The sequence below is a fragment of the Centroberyx gerrardi genome, chromosome 3 (genome assembly GCF_048128805.1).
Source record: "Centroberyx gerrardi isolate f3 chromosome 3, fCenGer3.hap1.cur.20231027, whole genome shotgun sequence".
Lineage (NCBI taxonomy): Eukaryota > Metazoa > Chordata > Actinopteri > Beryciformes > Berycidae > Centroberyx > Centroberyx gerrardi.
In genome coordinates, this window is record NC_135999.1 from 29,322,948 (window position 1) to 29,337,995 (window position 15,048).

Genomic DNA, 15,048 nt, shown 5'->3' on the forward strand with positions numbered 1-15,048 from the left:
TCTAGATGAGGTTCAGATGTACAGGAGGAGAATCAGAGCAGGAATGTAAAGCTCTGTCTTTTTCTTTGTCCTTTGGCTTGTGAGCAAACGACTCGTCTGCAAAGCTTGTTTCAAAATGTTCAGATAGCTTGTGGATCACTGGAGGGGTCTTAAAGAAAAATGATGCCGTTTATAAATTTTTGGCTCATTTCCTTCATCATGACACAATTTTGCATCATCCATGGGCCATTTCCCGTTGCATAATGCTTTTGTCATAATTCAAGGAAATGTCCCTTTAATGACAGGTGAGTCTAGGTGAATCTGAAGGAGTAGAGAATAGAAATGAACAAAAAACTCAAAAGTGGCAATAAAAATAAAGATATACTCACTCTTCTCAGCAAATGCGGCCGCCCTAAAAGATAACACAACATTGGTATGATTAATATAATTTTGATACAATCCTCAAATTGAAATGTTAACCAATTAATGAACTAATACTACAAAATGACTTACTTGAGTCTTAGATACTCCTCATATGCATCAGTGTATGCTGCAAAAAGAAAAATAATCTTAAGACAATTGTATTTAACAGTTTAATAACTTTATTTAAAGTAATTTCTTTAAATAAAGAAATTACTTTCAAACTAAAAGTTAGTGTAAATACATTACGAACAAGTAATAAAAATGACAACAGAAAGAAATGAAAACCACTGGCTATAAAATAATAATAGCGAAAAAATGACATAAGAAAAATAGAGAAAACAAATTAAATAATCACATCAATGAGACCCGACAGAAGCGAGTACAAGAAACCAAGCATATAAAAGTGTGTTTGTCTGAAGCCATATGTGTTCCACGTGTGTTCCATGTGTGTACCTTGTCCAGAGAGGTCAAAGGTCCTGGTGTGAGTCTGAACGCCGTCTGAGATCTCGATGGAGTAGTGACCCTTCTCTTTGTCGGAGGGATCGCAGATCTGCATCCAGGCCATCTCCGCCGTGCCGCCAATCCTCATCTTCTCAGAGGAGGCGATCTTACTGTCCCTACAGGGTTTAACACAGAGACGCTAGGACTCAGTCTTAAATAGGGCTGGATCATATGTTGAATTCATAATGATACTGCCCCGTTTGGACCGCTTGTTAGCAGCAAGAGGCCTAGCAACAGGAGCTCGCAGTTTCAACCGACAGCTGACTCTGGAGCCAATATTCTCTGTGGGTCCAACTATTGTAGGTATGTCAGAGACAAATTATATATTGGTCCAACATTGATTAACTTATCTTTTAAGCCAAGGCGACATAACGGTGCCCTTTCAAAAGTGTCAGTTTTGCTGGTGGAATATACAGTATGCACATGAAAGGTGAGTGTTGTGAAAATGGAAAAATCACTGCCAGAAAAAAAACTCCATGTCAGAAAGTTACAGATGTATGTTGCCTATGTGACAAGAGTTTTAAAGATAAACGCAACAAACAGAATTTGATAATTGGTGCTGCTGAATTAAAGGTCCCATATTCTCCACTTTCCAGAGTTTTATTTTATGTCTTGAGGTCCATTCAAAGCTGTGTGTGTGGTGTCATGTACCAAAAACACTCTCAATCCATTTTTACACGTTCATTTTCCAGCATCTCTCTGAGCCTTACCAAGAACAGGCTGTTTCTGTCGCTGTGTCTTTAAGGCTCATTAATATTAATGACCCTCTGTTCCGATTGGCTAACCGTTTCAGTGAAACGTGAGACGCCGCGGCCCGGCGGCTACAGGTAGGGAAAACTCTCCGGTAATAAACAATGACAACCGCTCAACCGCATTGAAAAAAAACACTTTGTTAGTCTATTATTTCTTACAAAAATGATAATGAGCGAACCTTTGTGACGCCACAAAGTTACGGAAGTCCAAACGGCTCGTTTAGAGGCTCGCTTTTCTAATATGGATTGTGTGGATTTAGTTGGCGAGTGTGCGTTTTGATACTTTCACCATGTTTAGATAGACCATCCAACTCCTTTATCATCACAGAGGAAAAGGGGAAACCTGTTTTACATGATATGGGACCTTTAAAGCCTGAATACACTTTGGCTGTAGAGAAGCTCACTGGATTTATTAACCAACAACATTTTTCGAGCCATATGCAGCTCTTGCAGAACTTTGTTAACCCGCCATGACAGACGCAAGACTGGAGTGGAGAAGATCAGTGAGCTGGTTAAGTCCTGCTGTCAGAGTTAAACCATGTGCTAACACAACCCCGACTGACTGCGGCTGGCTTGCTAAGGTTTTTGTCGTGACACCAGATGGGGATGTGTGTGTACCGGTGCTTCCAGACGGTCTTCATCTCCTCGGTGTAGTAGGTCATGTAGCACTGCAGCCTGATGCCCTCTGGAGTACACTGCAGTACCAGGTCAGAGGCAGACGAACCTAACGGGACAGACACACACATGAACACACTTCCATCACAGACAGAGGCACTTAAAGACGTTGCTGCAGTCACATGTCTCAACTTGACCTACAAACCAGATCTGTGCAATTAGAAGGGACAAAAGAACTGGAAAACGTTTGCTAAGCACTTTATGCACGTAAATAGTATACATGGTGGCGGTGCAGGGAGGAAGGTAATTTAATCAAATCATTTTTTAATGTAGAGAGGACTTCTGTTGGGTTTTGGTGTGTGAAGGAATGTGTTGAAGGTGCTCTTTGGTTTGGGGTTGTTGCTTAATTAAAGTTAATGATATTGAAAAAGCCTTTATTTCATGGCTAGCTCAAAGAACACAATAAAAACAATTCCACTGCATTTCGGCCGAAACATGTTGGAGTTGTTTTAAATGTTCTTTTGAACTAGCCTTGAAATGAAGGATTTTTAAATGTTTCATATTTTAACCTTTTATTTAAACAAATTGATTGAGGATGCATGCTCTTTTTCAGCAATAAATGGCTTCACATTCACAGTTAAACACATTCACACTGGGAATAGTACAACCACAGTCTGGGGTTTTGAACTTCTCTAACCTCTAAGTTGCTGTCATTAAATTAGAGAGCGTGTTTACATGCACACTAATAAACCAATCATAGTCCGACTAAGACAATTCACAGATTATTCAAGTGTAAGTCTTGCATTGTGTTAAACTGTTGTTAAACTGTAAAGTGCAAAGTAATTATTGCAAAGTAATAAGACACAGAAACCTGACCATATGAAAATAAGCAATGTTTGGATTTGTTAAAAATCCAAAACAACTAGCAGGAAGTTTGAGTGTAACGTCTCTTTCTTAAGGAGAGAAATCCAACTATGACTGAAGGGTTTTCCTCATTATCACATTACTAGCGTGCATGTAAACACGTCAATCAAATTATTGCCACAACCCGATTATTCCCAGTTACCAGGTAGTCAGAGTTGCATGCTGCAGGCAGGCAGGCTGTACTGGATCCACTGTGTTCCTCAGGAGAAACTCTGTAGCTCTGGAGCTGTTATCAGTAATCACACATACATCATTCATAGCCATGCATGAATCAGTTTCACCGCCAACAAGCCAGTTAGAAGTGATCATCACATCCTGTCTGAATCACACGATGAGAGAGAGTTTGGGATGATGTGTTTACAAATCAGTTGATCAAAATCAAATCCTACCAGCAATTTGGGCAATGGCATTGATGATGTCGTCAAACACTGCAGATGAAAAGAGAGAAAGAAGTAATATTATATCAGACCTGAATATGAATAGCTTTACAACAATAATAAATATGACAGTAACTGACCACTCCAGGTGTATTAATGAGAATAATGAGAGTAATGAGAGCGTACCTTTGCCTGAAATCTCATACACAGATGTGTCCTTTCCTTTGTCGTCACTGAGAGCAGCTTTGTAAACGCCCTGGTCCTTTCTGGAGAACTGGAAAACACAACATTATGTTTACAACAACACATGGACAGGTAAGGATAAAAGCTTGGTGTGTTCCTTTAGCAGGATGAGATGAGAGGTTTAGTTACCAGAGGGATGGGGAAAGCGCAGGAGCCTGACATGACGTTAGGAGGAGTTTCAGGAACAATCTCCTCGTCATCCTTGAACCAGTGGAAGGTCGTCTCCTTCTTCACGTTCGCCACCTGAGATGCAAACAACAGAATGACTGGTGAAGAGAGGGAAGGACTCCGTATAGCATTATTTGCACAGTGAGAAGACATAGAAACAAAGTAATAAAAACTGTGAAAGAATACTACGAATATTCCGAAAAGGAACAGAAAGAGGAGAAAAAAAATTTGCAAGTGTGATTAAAAAAACAAAAACAAGGGTGTATTAAAATATCTCACAGGATGACCCTTAAACTCAATTACATGTCAGGAAAATGGTGAAATGAATAAGAAGCTACAATATTAGATTTGGTCATTTTCAAGGCTGTTTTTAGGGACAAAAAAGTTTTGTACTGAGTTAGCGCAAAACCTTATGAATGCATGCTATTTAGATCTGATGAAATTTTGTATTTTTTTTTTTACCTTGCAGACAAGCATAACGGTACAATCCTCCGCCACAGTGAAAGACAGATACTCAGAGAAATGTGGACCTAAAATGATAATAAAACAGAATCACATTATTCAGGATATGCAGGAAAGGAGCAATAATGACAGCAATCAAATGAGACTTATAGACATATAACTGTTAGCATTTGTTTTAATCAGTGCTGAGTACCAGATGGGTGGAGTTTACCACATCAGGACAATTCAGACAGCGTCAGTTAAGTTGTTGGTAAGCAAACTAATTTACTAACTTTGCTCTAATTGTCTTAATTTTCTGGATCTCACTGTATTGTCCTATATAGACAAACCCACCTATCTGGCACCAAAGTAGCCAAACCATATCAAGTAATCACTTGTTGTATTATCTACTCAATATTTGTTTTATTCTCATCTATATCCCATGTTCTGCTGCTGCAATGCAACAATTTCCCCACAGGTTTCATTAAAGTTTCATATAATCTTATGGTATCTAAGCAAGTCATTCTAAACACTATTTCTCCAGCTCTGCCTCAGTGTGTTTGTTGGCACCTTGCTTCCTGATGTACTCTCTCCTCTGGAAGTCGGCCTCCTTCAGAGCGGCCTTGAACACTGAGAGAGAAAAACACAACAAAGTCACTATGAAATCCAAGAAACCAACACAGCTATTCTCAGTGTGTGTGGAAAGTGTTTAGCATGTACTGCTGTATTCTGCCTGACTGTCTGCCACAGGCCAATATTTAATATATTATTTAAATTTGACATTTTTAATTCCAAAACATTGTAAGCATGCAGTGTTTCCCCCAGATTTTTATTCTTCTAGTCAGGGTGGAAACAACATTTAGACCTTCATTCATATTGGTCAATTTACTTTTCTTCTCTTTACAATGTCACTTCTACTACTACTTGCCGTAATAATAATAATAAATCAAGTTAAACTATTATTATTTGTAACACACTAAGAATAAGAGAAAATCTCAATGTGCTGTAAGAAAAAGGAAAACGGTGAAACAATAGGAAGAAAAGCATGCAATGCAACTGGGGGATATCTTAAATATTGGTATTTTTAAGCCCAGTGGGGACATTTGAGTGTAAAAAAAATTTAACTGATATCCTGAGCTCAAAATGAATTCTGAGCACACAAAAAACAAAAAATTCTCACTAAAATTCATAATAGATTGTACATACACCCGTTTCTCACATGGAAATATACCACGATACTAATCTAATAAAAGATATTTGTTTAAATTTAGCAAAATTTGACATGATCGAACCAACAAATTCAACCAACAAATTCAGCCAATAAATCAACCAATCAATCAGTCAGTGTTCCAGCAGAGTGCTGTCATGGTGCCGGAGGCCTCACCGTCTCCCACCAGCACCAGGGAGCTCTGGTTCTTGGCCTTGCCGTCGTGGATCTGGACGGTGTAGGTTCCCTCGTCGGCTCTGGTGAAATGATCCAACGTCATCTGGATGATTCCAGTCGCCACATCATGGCTGATCTTATGGCCCTGAGCAGGGAACATTATATACAGGTAAGTACTGCTGCTGTTGACGTAACAGTAGTAGTAGAGTAGTCGACATTGCACACATACACAAACACTCACACACACACACACGTACACACGCACGCACGCACGCACACACACACAAATGCACTGTTGTTCCTGCAACACCAACATCTCCCACCTCACCATACAATTAACATGTGCAATACAACGTACATATTTTGTATATATGTTGTTAATATTTTGTTAATATTTTGTTAATATTTTGCTATTTCTTGTATTTTGCTATATTTATGTACCTTATGCACCAACCACACCAAGTCACTTTCCTTGTATGTGCAAACATACTTAGCATAATAAAAAATAATTCTGATTCTGAATAGTAGTAGTGGTGTAAATAGTATTTTACTGTGTGTACTCAGCATTGGCTGAGCTGTTGAGAGGACCTCCAAGCCTACAGTGTTATTATTTGCATTACTTTGTATTTGTATTAAAATTAATGCACTTTGTAACTTTAAATCTGCAATATGCAAGTCTGTTAACATTAGAATAAGAAGTATATATTACATTATCAGTCCGTGTCTGTCTGTGACCCTGTGTGTTCATGCCTAAATCTCCCAGTGATGTTCAATGATGTTTTGGGACGTAAGCCATTCGTGGTGAGCTGGGCCAGCGGTGAGCTGGTTGTGTCTATCAAGGTGAGGCTAGCAGCCACAGAGCAGGAAGTCACAGCAACAACAACAACAACAACGGAGCGAAACAGTAAGAAAACAAAGTACAGAGAAGCTAAACCTGCAGCAGACAGGACCGGTTTAAAACACAGTGAACATATAGACTGCTAGACAGGACGGATGACAGCCTGTGTGCTTGGATTTCTCTGTAGCAACAGATAGCTGGTGGTGCTTCATTATCCAATCAAACAGCTCGTTGAGATGAGTGACAAGTGTCGGGGAATGAACTCGCCCAATTGAGAGGAAGGAGGGCAGGAGACGTAGAAAATACACTTTACTGCCTCAAGCTGAAAAGTTGCATATTGCAGCTTTAAGAATGTGCTACACTGTTGTTATTATTATTATTGAAGATTAATATAGTGCAGTAAACATGCGACAGGACATAAGCAACCCTCAAACAGCCTAACTGTTTCAGCATGACAGTCAGTGTCAGTGAAGCTGTTACCTCTCCACTGGTGACCTCCTTGTCGTTGATGATGAACCTGTAGGACACGGCGGAGGACAGCTTGACGGCCTGCAGCCAGAAACGCACATGGCCTTTCTCCAGGATCTCATAGTTCAGACCGTGTTTCAGGGGAACAACTGGACAGATAGAGACACGCATGGGTTACATCTCAAGGAAATATCACTCTTACAGAATGATTGGCAGCACAAAATCAAAACAAATTTTGGTGCTCTTCAAAAGGAAAATAGGTCCTTGATTGACAAAATTACTTCTATAGACTGAATCATCTATATTTTAGAGATGTTAGATGATACATTTCAGCTAATGATATGTTTCCAAAAATGGATACAGAGCAGTTTGGAACAGAAGTCTCTAAATATGTCTTGAAATTTCATATATACATTTTATTTCACAGATATGGGAGAACTGCTGTTGGTGCATAATACTCACTGGGATGTCTGATGGCGTAGCTGAGCTCCAGCATGGTGTTCAGAGCTGCAGGACGGATTCAGAAAACACATTTCAGTACAACAGCTGCTAACAGCAAACCAAACTAAAGAATAGCATACGAAACAGGACGAAAATGACTCGCACATAGTGACTGAATGCTGAAAGTATATTTTTAGTTTGATATGTGTAGTCGACTGTCCATATATGTCTTGCACTGTCCTGTTCAGCTGTATGTGAGGTCCTGTTGTCCTTTAGCATGTGTGTCAGTATGTGCTGTGTTACTATGCAACTTATCGATACATATCTGCACTATGGGAATAAGAAACTGCCAAAATAACCTGTAACATAAATGCACAAATGTGTTCTCCGATCCATTAAGTTGAAAAGCAAAATGTGTGTATGTGTTGTCTGTTTATTTGATGTATTTTAAATTTTGATGTATTCTATAGTTGTAAACAGACATTTGCATATGTATGAAATACATTTTGCAAACAGATGCATTTGAAGTTAGTAGCTATAATCAATATTTCCATGTGCAGCCATTTTGGCAGCGTCCTGCAGAAAATCTCACCACAAGCTGTTTCTTATTCTAATTCTACATCAAGACAGTTCCTGAACATTTACTGTGCTGAGTGAATAAAGCAGCTCTACTCCTGGTTCTGGTTGTTTGGTACATTTTGCAGATGACCTACCGTCCTCCGTCACAGTGTGGCTGGCGGAGACGCCCTCGGTGTCGGTGACGACCACAGAGTATCTGCCCAGGTCGTCTTTATCTGGGTTGGTGAAAGTCAGTCTGGAGCTGAGAAAGAATCACAATCAATGTTAAAATCAACAGTATTGTTGAAGCCATCACGTCTTTTTGATTAAAATGTTGAGAAAGTATTTTGAGGCACTTGAATGACAAATTAAACATTAGCAGTTATGTTCCTATGTCAACATACTTGTCATCACATAACACATGGGCGGGATTATATGAACTTCCTATCTTCCTTCCTATCTTAAAGCATTAAGGAGTTATTCATAGTATTCCCATGACGCCACATGCATTTCCTACCAATATGGTGCTTTACCATACACACAGCTCATTGGCTGCTGCTGTCATTTCATTATAATCACCTGTTATTTTCCTACCAAGATGGCCGTGTGGTGATGGAACAGAATACTATGAAAATTACTATGCAAATTTATGCAGCAAGGTGCTGCAAAATCAGATCATCTACTCTATAGGGGGAACCTGTAGTGTAAGGATTAAATTTCTGTCATGTATTGTTCTTGATAGGGCTGAACGATTTTGAAAAAATATGTAATTGCGATTATTTTGACTGATATTGCAATTGCGATATGATTTGCGATATTAGAGGGAATGATAATTTTTACATCATTATTTTCATTTTCATTGAAAAACGTATTCAAATGATTATGGTTTGGGGGTAAGGTGGGAGGGGCAGAGGGAGGGGGAGGGGCTGGACGGGTTCATTATAGGAGCATTTCATGTCACTGTACTGTTTTGTGACGATTCCTAAAATGCCAATAAAATATGTTTATAAAAAAAAAAAAAGATTATGGTTTGATTTTTGCGGGGATCTGTACCAAACAAAGATGTTTTCTTAAGTCTGTAGAATATGATGTGTAGGCCAGGACATCTCTGCAGCACAACATTTAATTTAAAATGGTATTTTGACACACATTTCGCCTGAAAATTGTAGTAGGCCATATTGCGATTTCGATAAAATTTCGATTAATTGTTCAGCCCTAGTTCTTGACATATTGTGTTCACAAGAATGTGTCTACACGCACGCACGCATGCATGCACGCAACACACACACACACACACACACACAGACAGGCAGGCAGACAGACAGAGAGACAATCAGATCTGAGGAGAAGGCAGCCTGGTTCTCTGTCTGAGGCCCCTGTGGTGTGTTTGCATTGCTGCTGGTTTGCTTACGTTCTGCCCTTCGCTGAAGCGGAGACTCTGGGACAGTCGCCGATGGCCTTGTAGTTCTTGGACCAGACGAACTTGGAGCTCTCGCAGATCTCACAGGCCTCGAGGGACAGGAAGATGTCTCCGGTCTCCTCGTCCACGCCGCACACAATCTCCTTAGTGCCTTTGAACAGGAAAAAGATATAAACCGCTCTACTGAGAAACTAGACACAGACTTCTTCAGCATCTGTCTCTGTCTTGCTTTACATACAAATTTAAATAATACAACAATACACACGGTAAGCAATGCAAATCGTGTCTCGTACCCTATCTTTTATGTAAATACTGAAGGAAAATAACTTTTTTTTGTTTTTAGCTTGTTGCCATATTTGCACCCATATATAGGAGGGTAAGCATGAACATAAAAAGGCAGGAAGAAAAGAAATGCCACCAAGCCAAAAGGTGAGTGGATCTCCAAAACTTATACAGTCAGCAGAATAGAGAATATCATCCACAACAGCCAGAGGTGTGACCAACTTCGAGTCAACTTCGCTCAAGTCCCAAGTCTAAATGTAGATTACCAAGTCAAGTCCATGTCATTAATGTCAAGTCTCAAGTCTAAATGTAGAACAGCAAGTCAAGTCAGAACAAATCCAGAGTCCAGAATCCAAATCGAGTCCAGTATCAATTTAATATCTTAAAGAAAACGAAATATCTAGGACTTTTCAATGCAATATGGTTTTAATAGGATAGAAACTTGGTAAGAGCATCATGAGTTTGATTTCTAGAATCAGTTTCAACTTCAATAAATTCAATCATTCCATACAAATTCAGAAAACAGAATTTAAATTCAGTCGTCTGCTGGAACAAATCTCATCACTTTCAATCTAAGTCATTTACACAAACACAAGATCTCAAGTCAAGACTTTAGAAACCTTTTCAAGTCATCAAAGCACAAGTCAGAGTCAAGTCCCAAGTCACCAGAACCCAAGTCAAGTCAAGTCTCATGCAATTAAAACTGTGACTCAAGTCCAAGTCATGTGACTCGAGTCCCCACCTCTGGGGTTCTGCAGAAATGCTGCTACATCATTATCATTATCTGCTAAAATCCTATCATTTTCAGTGAGACTGTGTGGTACGCTGTACTAACGTGCGAGTCCAGGTGCCAAACTGCTACTGAAGGATAAAGACTGTTAGGGAACACATAATGCTGCCATTCATGTGACATAACACATCTTTCCCTAACAAATTAGTGGGTGTTGGTCCTATTAACAGAGGGTGCGGCGCGGCGCGGCGCCCTGCAGTGATGGGAGCAGGTTTACTGACAGTGGACAGTGCAGTGAAATACAAGTATTAACTCATCATAGAGTGGTTGTTACCTGGCAGAGCCTTGGCACACACTGGCTCAGACAGCTGGGAGGCTTTTCCCACACCACTAGCGTTGACGGCGCGCACTTTGAACACGTAGGATTCACCTTCCTCCAGACCAGACACCTGGGACATATGAAAACATCTTAACATGCAGCCTGAATACACATGGTGATAGAAAACTGTATGGATACCTGTATAAAGATATGAATCGTCTACTGCCTGCTGTATGTGTTACACTGCTGTATGTGAGGTCATGTTGCCCTTTTACTGTGTGACCAGTTGTTGATATGTATCTCCATGAATGCTATTCAAGTCACACTGAAATGAAAAATGACTTTTTCGCCTTTTTAGCTCATTCTAACTAACTTATTTGACTAATTTATGCCCCCCAAAAAAGACAAAAAATTTATTTTATTGTATTTTTACATCAAAATCTAAAAAATCTAAAATCTTTAGTGGTGACATCATCATGTACCAGGAGGCAACATAAAAACTCCAACCAATAAAACCACACAGATTTTTGAACAGACCCGCCCCTCCGCCCCTCCCATCAAAAAAACTCTTCCTCTCCCTAACTGATATCCTATTGATTTACACTTTTGAATGATCCCTCAATACGTCACATTAAGGAAGCACATTGCTCTAAAAACATGGTTTCATTGTGACTTTAAGACAAATTCCCATACATCTACTGTACTTGGTGCATAAAGTGACTCTTATTGTGACATTACTCAAGAACTTCCTGTTAAATGATGATTCTGAATGTAATTTAATTGCACACTGGATCAACACATTTCATGGTATTCTACATCTGAAACTTTCAGTGGATCCATGGAGCCTCTGCAAGAACCTTAGTCACAGAATGTAAAAAACCTTCACATTTCTTAAGTTTCATTCTTTTTCTTCTGTTTATTCATTATCCACGTTTCCTGTATTGTAAATTTGGGTGTGGGTACGTTAATTGATCAAAAAAGTGCCAGATTAATTTATTTTCATTTGTTTATATATATATATATATATATATATATATATATATTTATTTTATTTTTTTATTTTTTTTCCATTGTCCAATGTCTGTATTTAACTTTTTTAATCTTGTTTATTTTTATTATGACCACTAAGATTATTATGATTTGTAATAATCTCTGAAAAGGTACATTTTTCTTTTCTGTCTGTTGTCTGAAATAGCACTGTTAATGCAATATTTTTGTGCACAATTTTGCATTATATTTAAAATCTATAAATAAGGTTTATAAAAAATTTTTTTTAAAAAGTGCCAGATTACAACTAGACCAGTGCTGTAACAGATCCAAACCTAAAATCAAGACTGAAATGCAAAATTGTAATCAGGAATATTTTCCACGTTTCACTGCTATCAAAACTGCTTTACAAGTTAGCGATTCATATGAATAAATGCCACAAGAATCTGCTAATTTGATTTGAGCATTTGTTCCTGTGATTATACATGGACAATATGACTTCCATGGACAGTGGGGATCGTACCTGCAGGTAACGGTGGCCGACAGCTTGCTCATTCAGGGTGAGGAACTCGGAAGATCCCTTCTTGGCCATGTCCACTAAGTAGCCGGTGATGGCGCTGGCTCCGGTGTAGACCGGGGCTTTCCACAGGAAGACCAGGGAGTCGCCTCTGACCTCACTGAAGCTCAGGTCGTAGGCGGGGCCTGAAGGCCAAAAAACATCAACGTGACCAAAGAGAACACACAAAGAAGAGAGTCCGCAGGAATTATGAGACTCAGCATGTTGCTGTTGTCATGTGAAAACATCGTAACTCCAATTTTGGTGATCAGTTGAACGATTTCACGCTCATCTATGGGTTGATACATTTCTATGACCCTTGCACTTATGAAAGCCTTTCAAAACTGACTGGACACACTAAAAAAATACATGGTCGTCAAGCTAAAATCAAGGCTGCTTTTCTTTGTTGGTGGAAAGTTGGCATTTTGCAAGGTTTTCACCTGACACCGACAATATTTTGCTGTGATGACTTTACAGAAGGAGTGATCTGGGCCCATTCTGACTTGAAGCCCCCATCCCCAGCCATGAATATTTATATTAAAGGGGCAGTAAGTTATCTATGACTTTTATTAACCTCTACTGGCGACCAGTAAGAATTACATCTCATGAAGCAAAATACTGTAATAATAATACTTCTTTGTCTTTTGCTTTTTTAGCATGAGAATAAAATGTCCTATGATGTGAAAAGAAAAGAAAGTGAGTTTTGAAAGCCAGAAATCTCAGCAGCTGACCAAGTGATCGTTGAGTCATTGATATTGATCAACAACCCTATCAACCCCCCTGCTATATAGATATATGGTGATCATTTTGTTCTATGGGACGGTAAAATTCTTACTCATTGCACCTTTAATACATTAGAACAAGGAGACTCATTATAATATCATGTGCACCTCACAGATCTATCTGACCTCCCATCCTGAAGTCGAAAATCTTGTTTCTCGCCATCCCGGCTATGCTAACTCACAATCTTCACCCTGCATGATTCATTTGTAGGGTACAACAGGACAGAATACCAGAGTACCTCTGTTCATCCTGCACTACTGAGCAGCAGTGATGCGTCTCCTACCTGGCGCCTCCATAGTCCAGGCTTCACACTTCATGGGGGCGCTGGGAGCAGAGGGCACGCCCACACCGGCCAGGTTACCGGCCTGGACCTTGAACTCGTAGAAGGTTCCCTCCGTCAGATTGTCAACCTCAAGTCAGAACACAGAAACAGAGTGTAATATTTGGATTATTCAAATAGGGACAGATACGCTGATAAACAAGTCAGAGGTGCTGTATCAGAATGATTCTAGTGTTTGCTAAACCCAGACTATCCTCACTGGTTTGGGAATTCAAATTTCCGTCACAGGTCCAATTCTCTGACCTGCAGGCTGTTGCTGCCCATTTACTCAAGTCAGTCTCAAGTCTAGAGGCACAAGTCTCAAGTCAAGTCTAAAGTCTAAATGTAGATTACCAAGTCAAGTCCATGTCATTAATATCAAGTCTCAAGTCTAAATGTAGAACAGCAAGTCAAGTCAGAACAAATCAAGAGTCCAGTATCAATTTAATATCTTAAAAAAAACTAAATATCTAGGACTTTTCAATGCAATATGGTTTTAATAGGATAAAAACTTGGTAAGAGCATCATGAGTTTGATTTCTAGAATCAGTTTCAACTTCAATAAATTCAATCATTCCATACAAATTCAGAAAACAGAATTTAAATTCAGTCGTCTGCTGGAACAAATCTCATCACTTTCAATCTTCACAAACACAAGATCTCAAGTCAAGACTTTAGAAACCTTTTCAAGTCATCAAAGTACAAGTCAGAGTCAAGTCCCAAGTCACCAGAACCCAAGTCAAGTCAAGTCTCAAGTCTTCTCTTCACACATCAATCATGCATCCATATTCCTGTCTTAGTAAGGAACCGGCAGTCCTGGTTCTGACTCCACTCACGGTGCAGATCCTGTCCCGGATGGCCGATGTGTTCACCTCCTTCCAGGCCAAGGTGTCGGCGTCTCTCTTGTCAATGTAGTAAGCGTTCACCTTGGAGCCGCCGCAGTGCTTGGGGCTCTTCCAGGCCAGAGTCATGGAGGTGCCGTCGCAGCTCAGCATGGTGATGCCGAACGGGGCGCTGGGGGTCGCTGCAGCACACGGGTTCATGCTCATTTACATAGACATTTATTAGGCACCTGATACCCTTACCCAGAGTGACTTATAGTAAGTATTTAAATTAATCACAATGTTTTATGTTACTTATAAATTTACATTCCCATTTTATGCATTCAACCCTTATTCAAACCTAAGTAATTTTACTAGAAAATTAATATCAGGCTACATTGGGTGACATTTTTTGCTTCCGACAAAAGAGACACATGAGTTGACTTCTAAATAGTATCTTGCTGCTATGGGATAAAAAGCATATAACTCAAATTCTAGCATTTGTATTTTCTTCTACTTGAAATTAAAGTTATAAAATGTATGAACTTATAAAACCTCAAAGTATAATTTCAAATACACATCAATAAAAAAATAAACATTCTTTGCACCATTGCTGAATAACAGTGGTTTTGCCTGATAGCAGTGTTTTGTAATACAGTGTTGTGCAATCTGTTACATAGAGCCGTGCTCGTTGTTATGAGTGGACAGTGACACTGATAT

At 39.4% G+C, this 15,048-nt stretch overlaps 1 protein-coding gene across 1 annotated transcript in view; it reads right to left on the reverse strand.

Annotated features, from left to right (window-relative positions):
- myom2a (myomesin 2a) overlaps positions 1 to 15,048 on the reverse strand; it is a 45,484-nt gene that overhangs the window by 2,773 nt on the left and 27,663 nt on the right. The window contains exons 20-37 of the mRNA XM_071908988.2: positions 14,344 to 14,531; positions 13,473 to 13,599; positions 12,374 to 12,552; positions 10,879 to 10,993; positions 9,524 to 9,683; positions 8,268 to 8,374; positions 7,576 to 7,620; positions 7,126 to 7,262; positions 5,808 to 5,952; positions 4,994 to 5,053; positions 4,445 to 4,512; positions 3,944 to 4,057; positions 3,758 to 3,845; positions 3,584 to 3,622; positions 2,274 to 2,379; positions 856 to 1,019; positions 493 to 529; positions 369 to 391 (exon numbers count right to left, since the gene is read on the reverse strand). Coding sequence (XP_071765089.2) covers positions 369 to 391; positions 493 to 529; positions 856 to 1,019; positions 2,274 to 2,379; positions 3,584 to 3,622; positions 3,758 to 3,845; positions 3,944 to 4,057; positions 4,445 to 4,512; positions 4,994 to 5,053; positions 5,808 to 5,952; positions 7,126 to 7,262; positions 7,576 to 7,620; positions 8,268 to 8,374; positions 9,524 to 9,683; positions 10,879 to 10,993; positions 12,374 to 12,552; positions 13,473 to 13,599; positions 14,344 to 14,531 — 1,902 coding nt within the window. The remainder of the gene's footprint in view (positions 1 to 368; positions 392 to 492; positions 530 to 855; positions 1,020 to 2,273; positions 2,380 to 3,583; positions 3,623 to 3,757; positions 3,846 to 3,943; positions 4,058 to 4,444; positions 4,513 to 4,993; positions 5,054 to 5,807; positions 5,953 to 7,125; positions 7,263 to 7,575; positions 7,621 to 8,267; positions 8,375 to 9,523; positions 9,684 to 10,878; positions 10,994 to 12,373; positions 12,553 to 13,472; positions 13,600 to 14,343; positions 14,532 to 15,048) is intronic.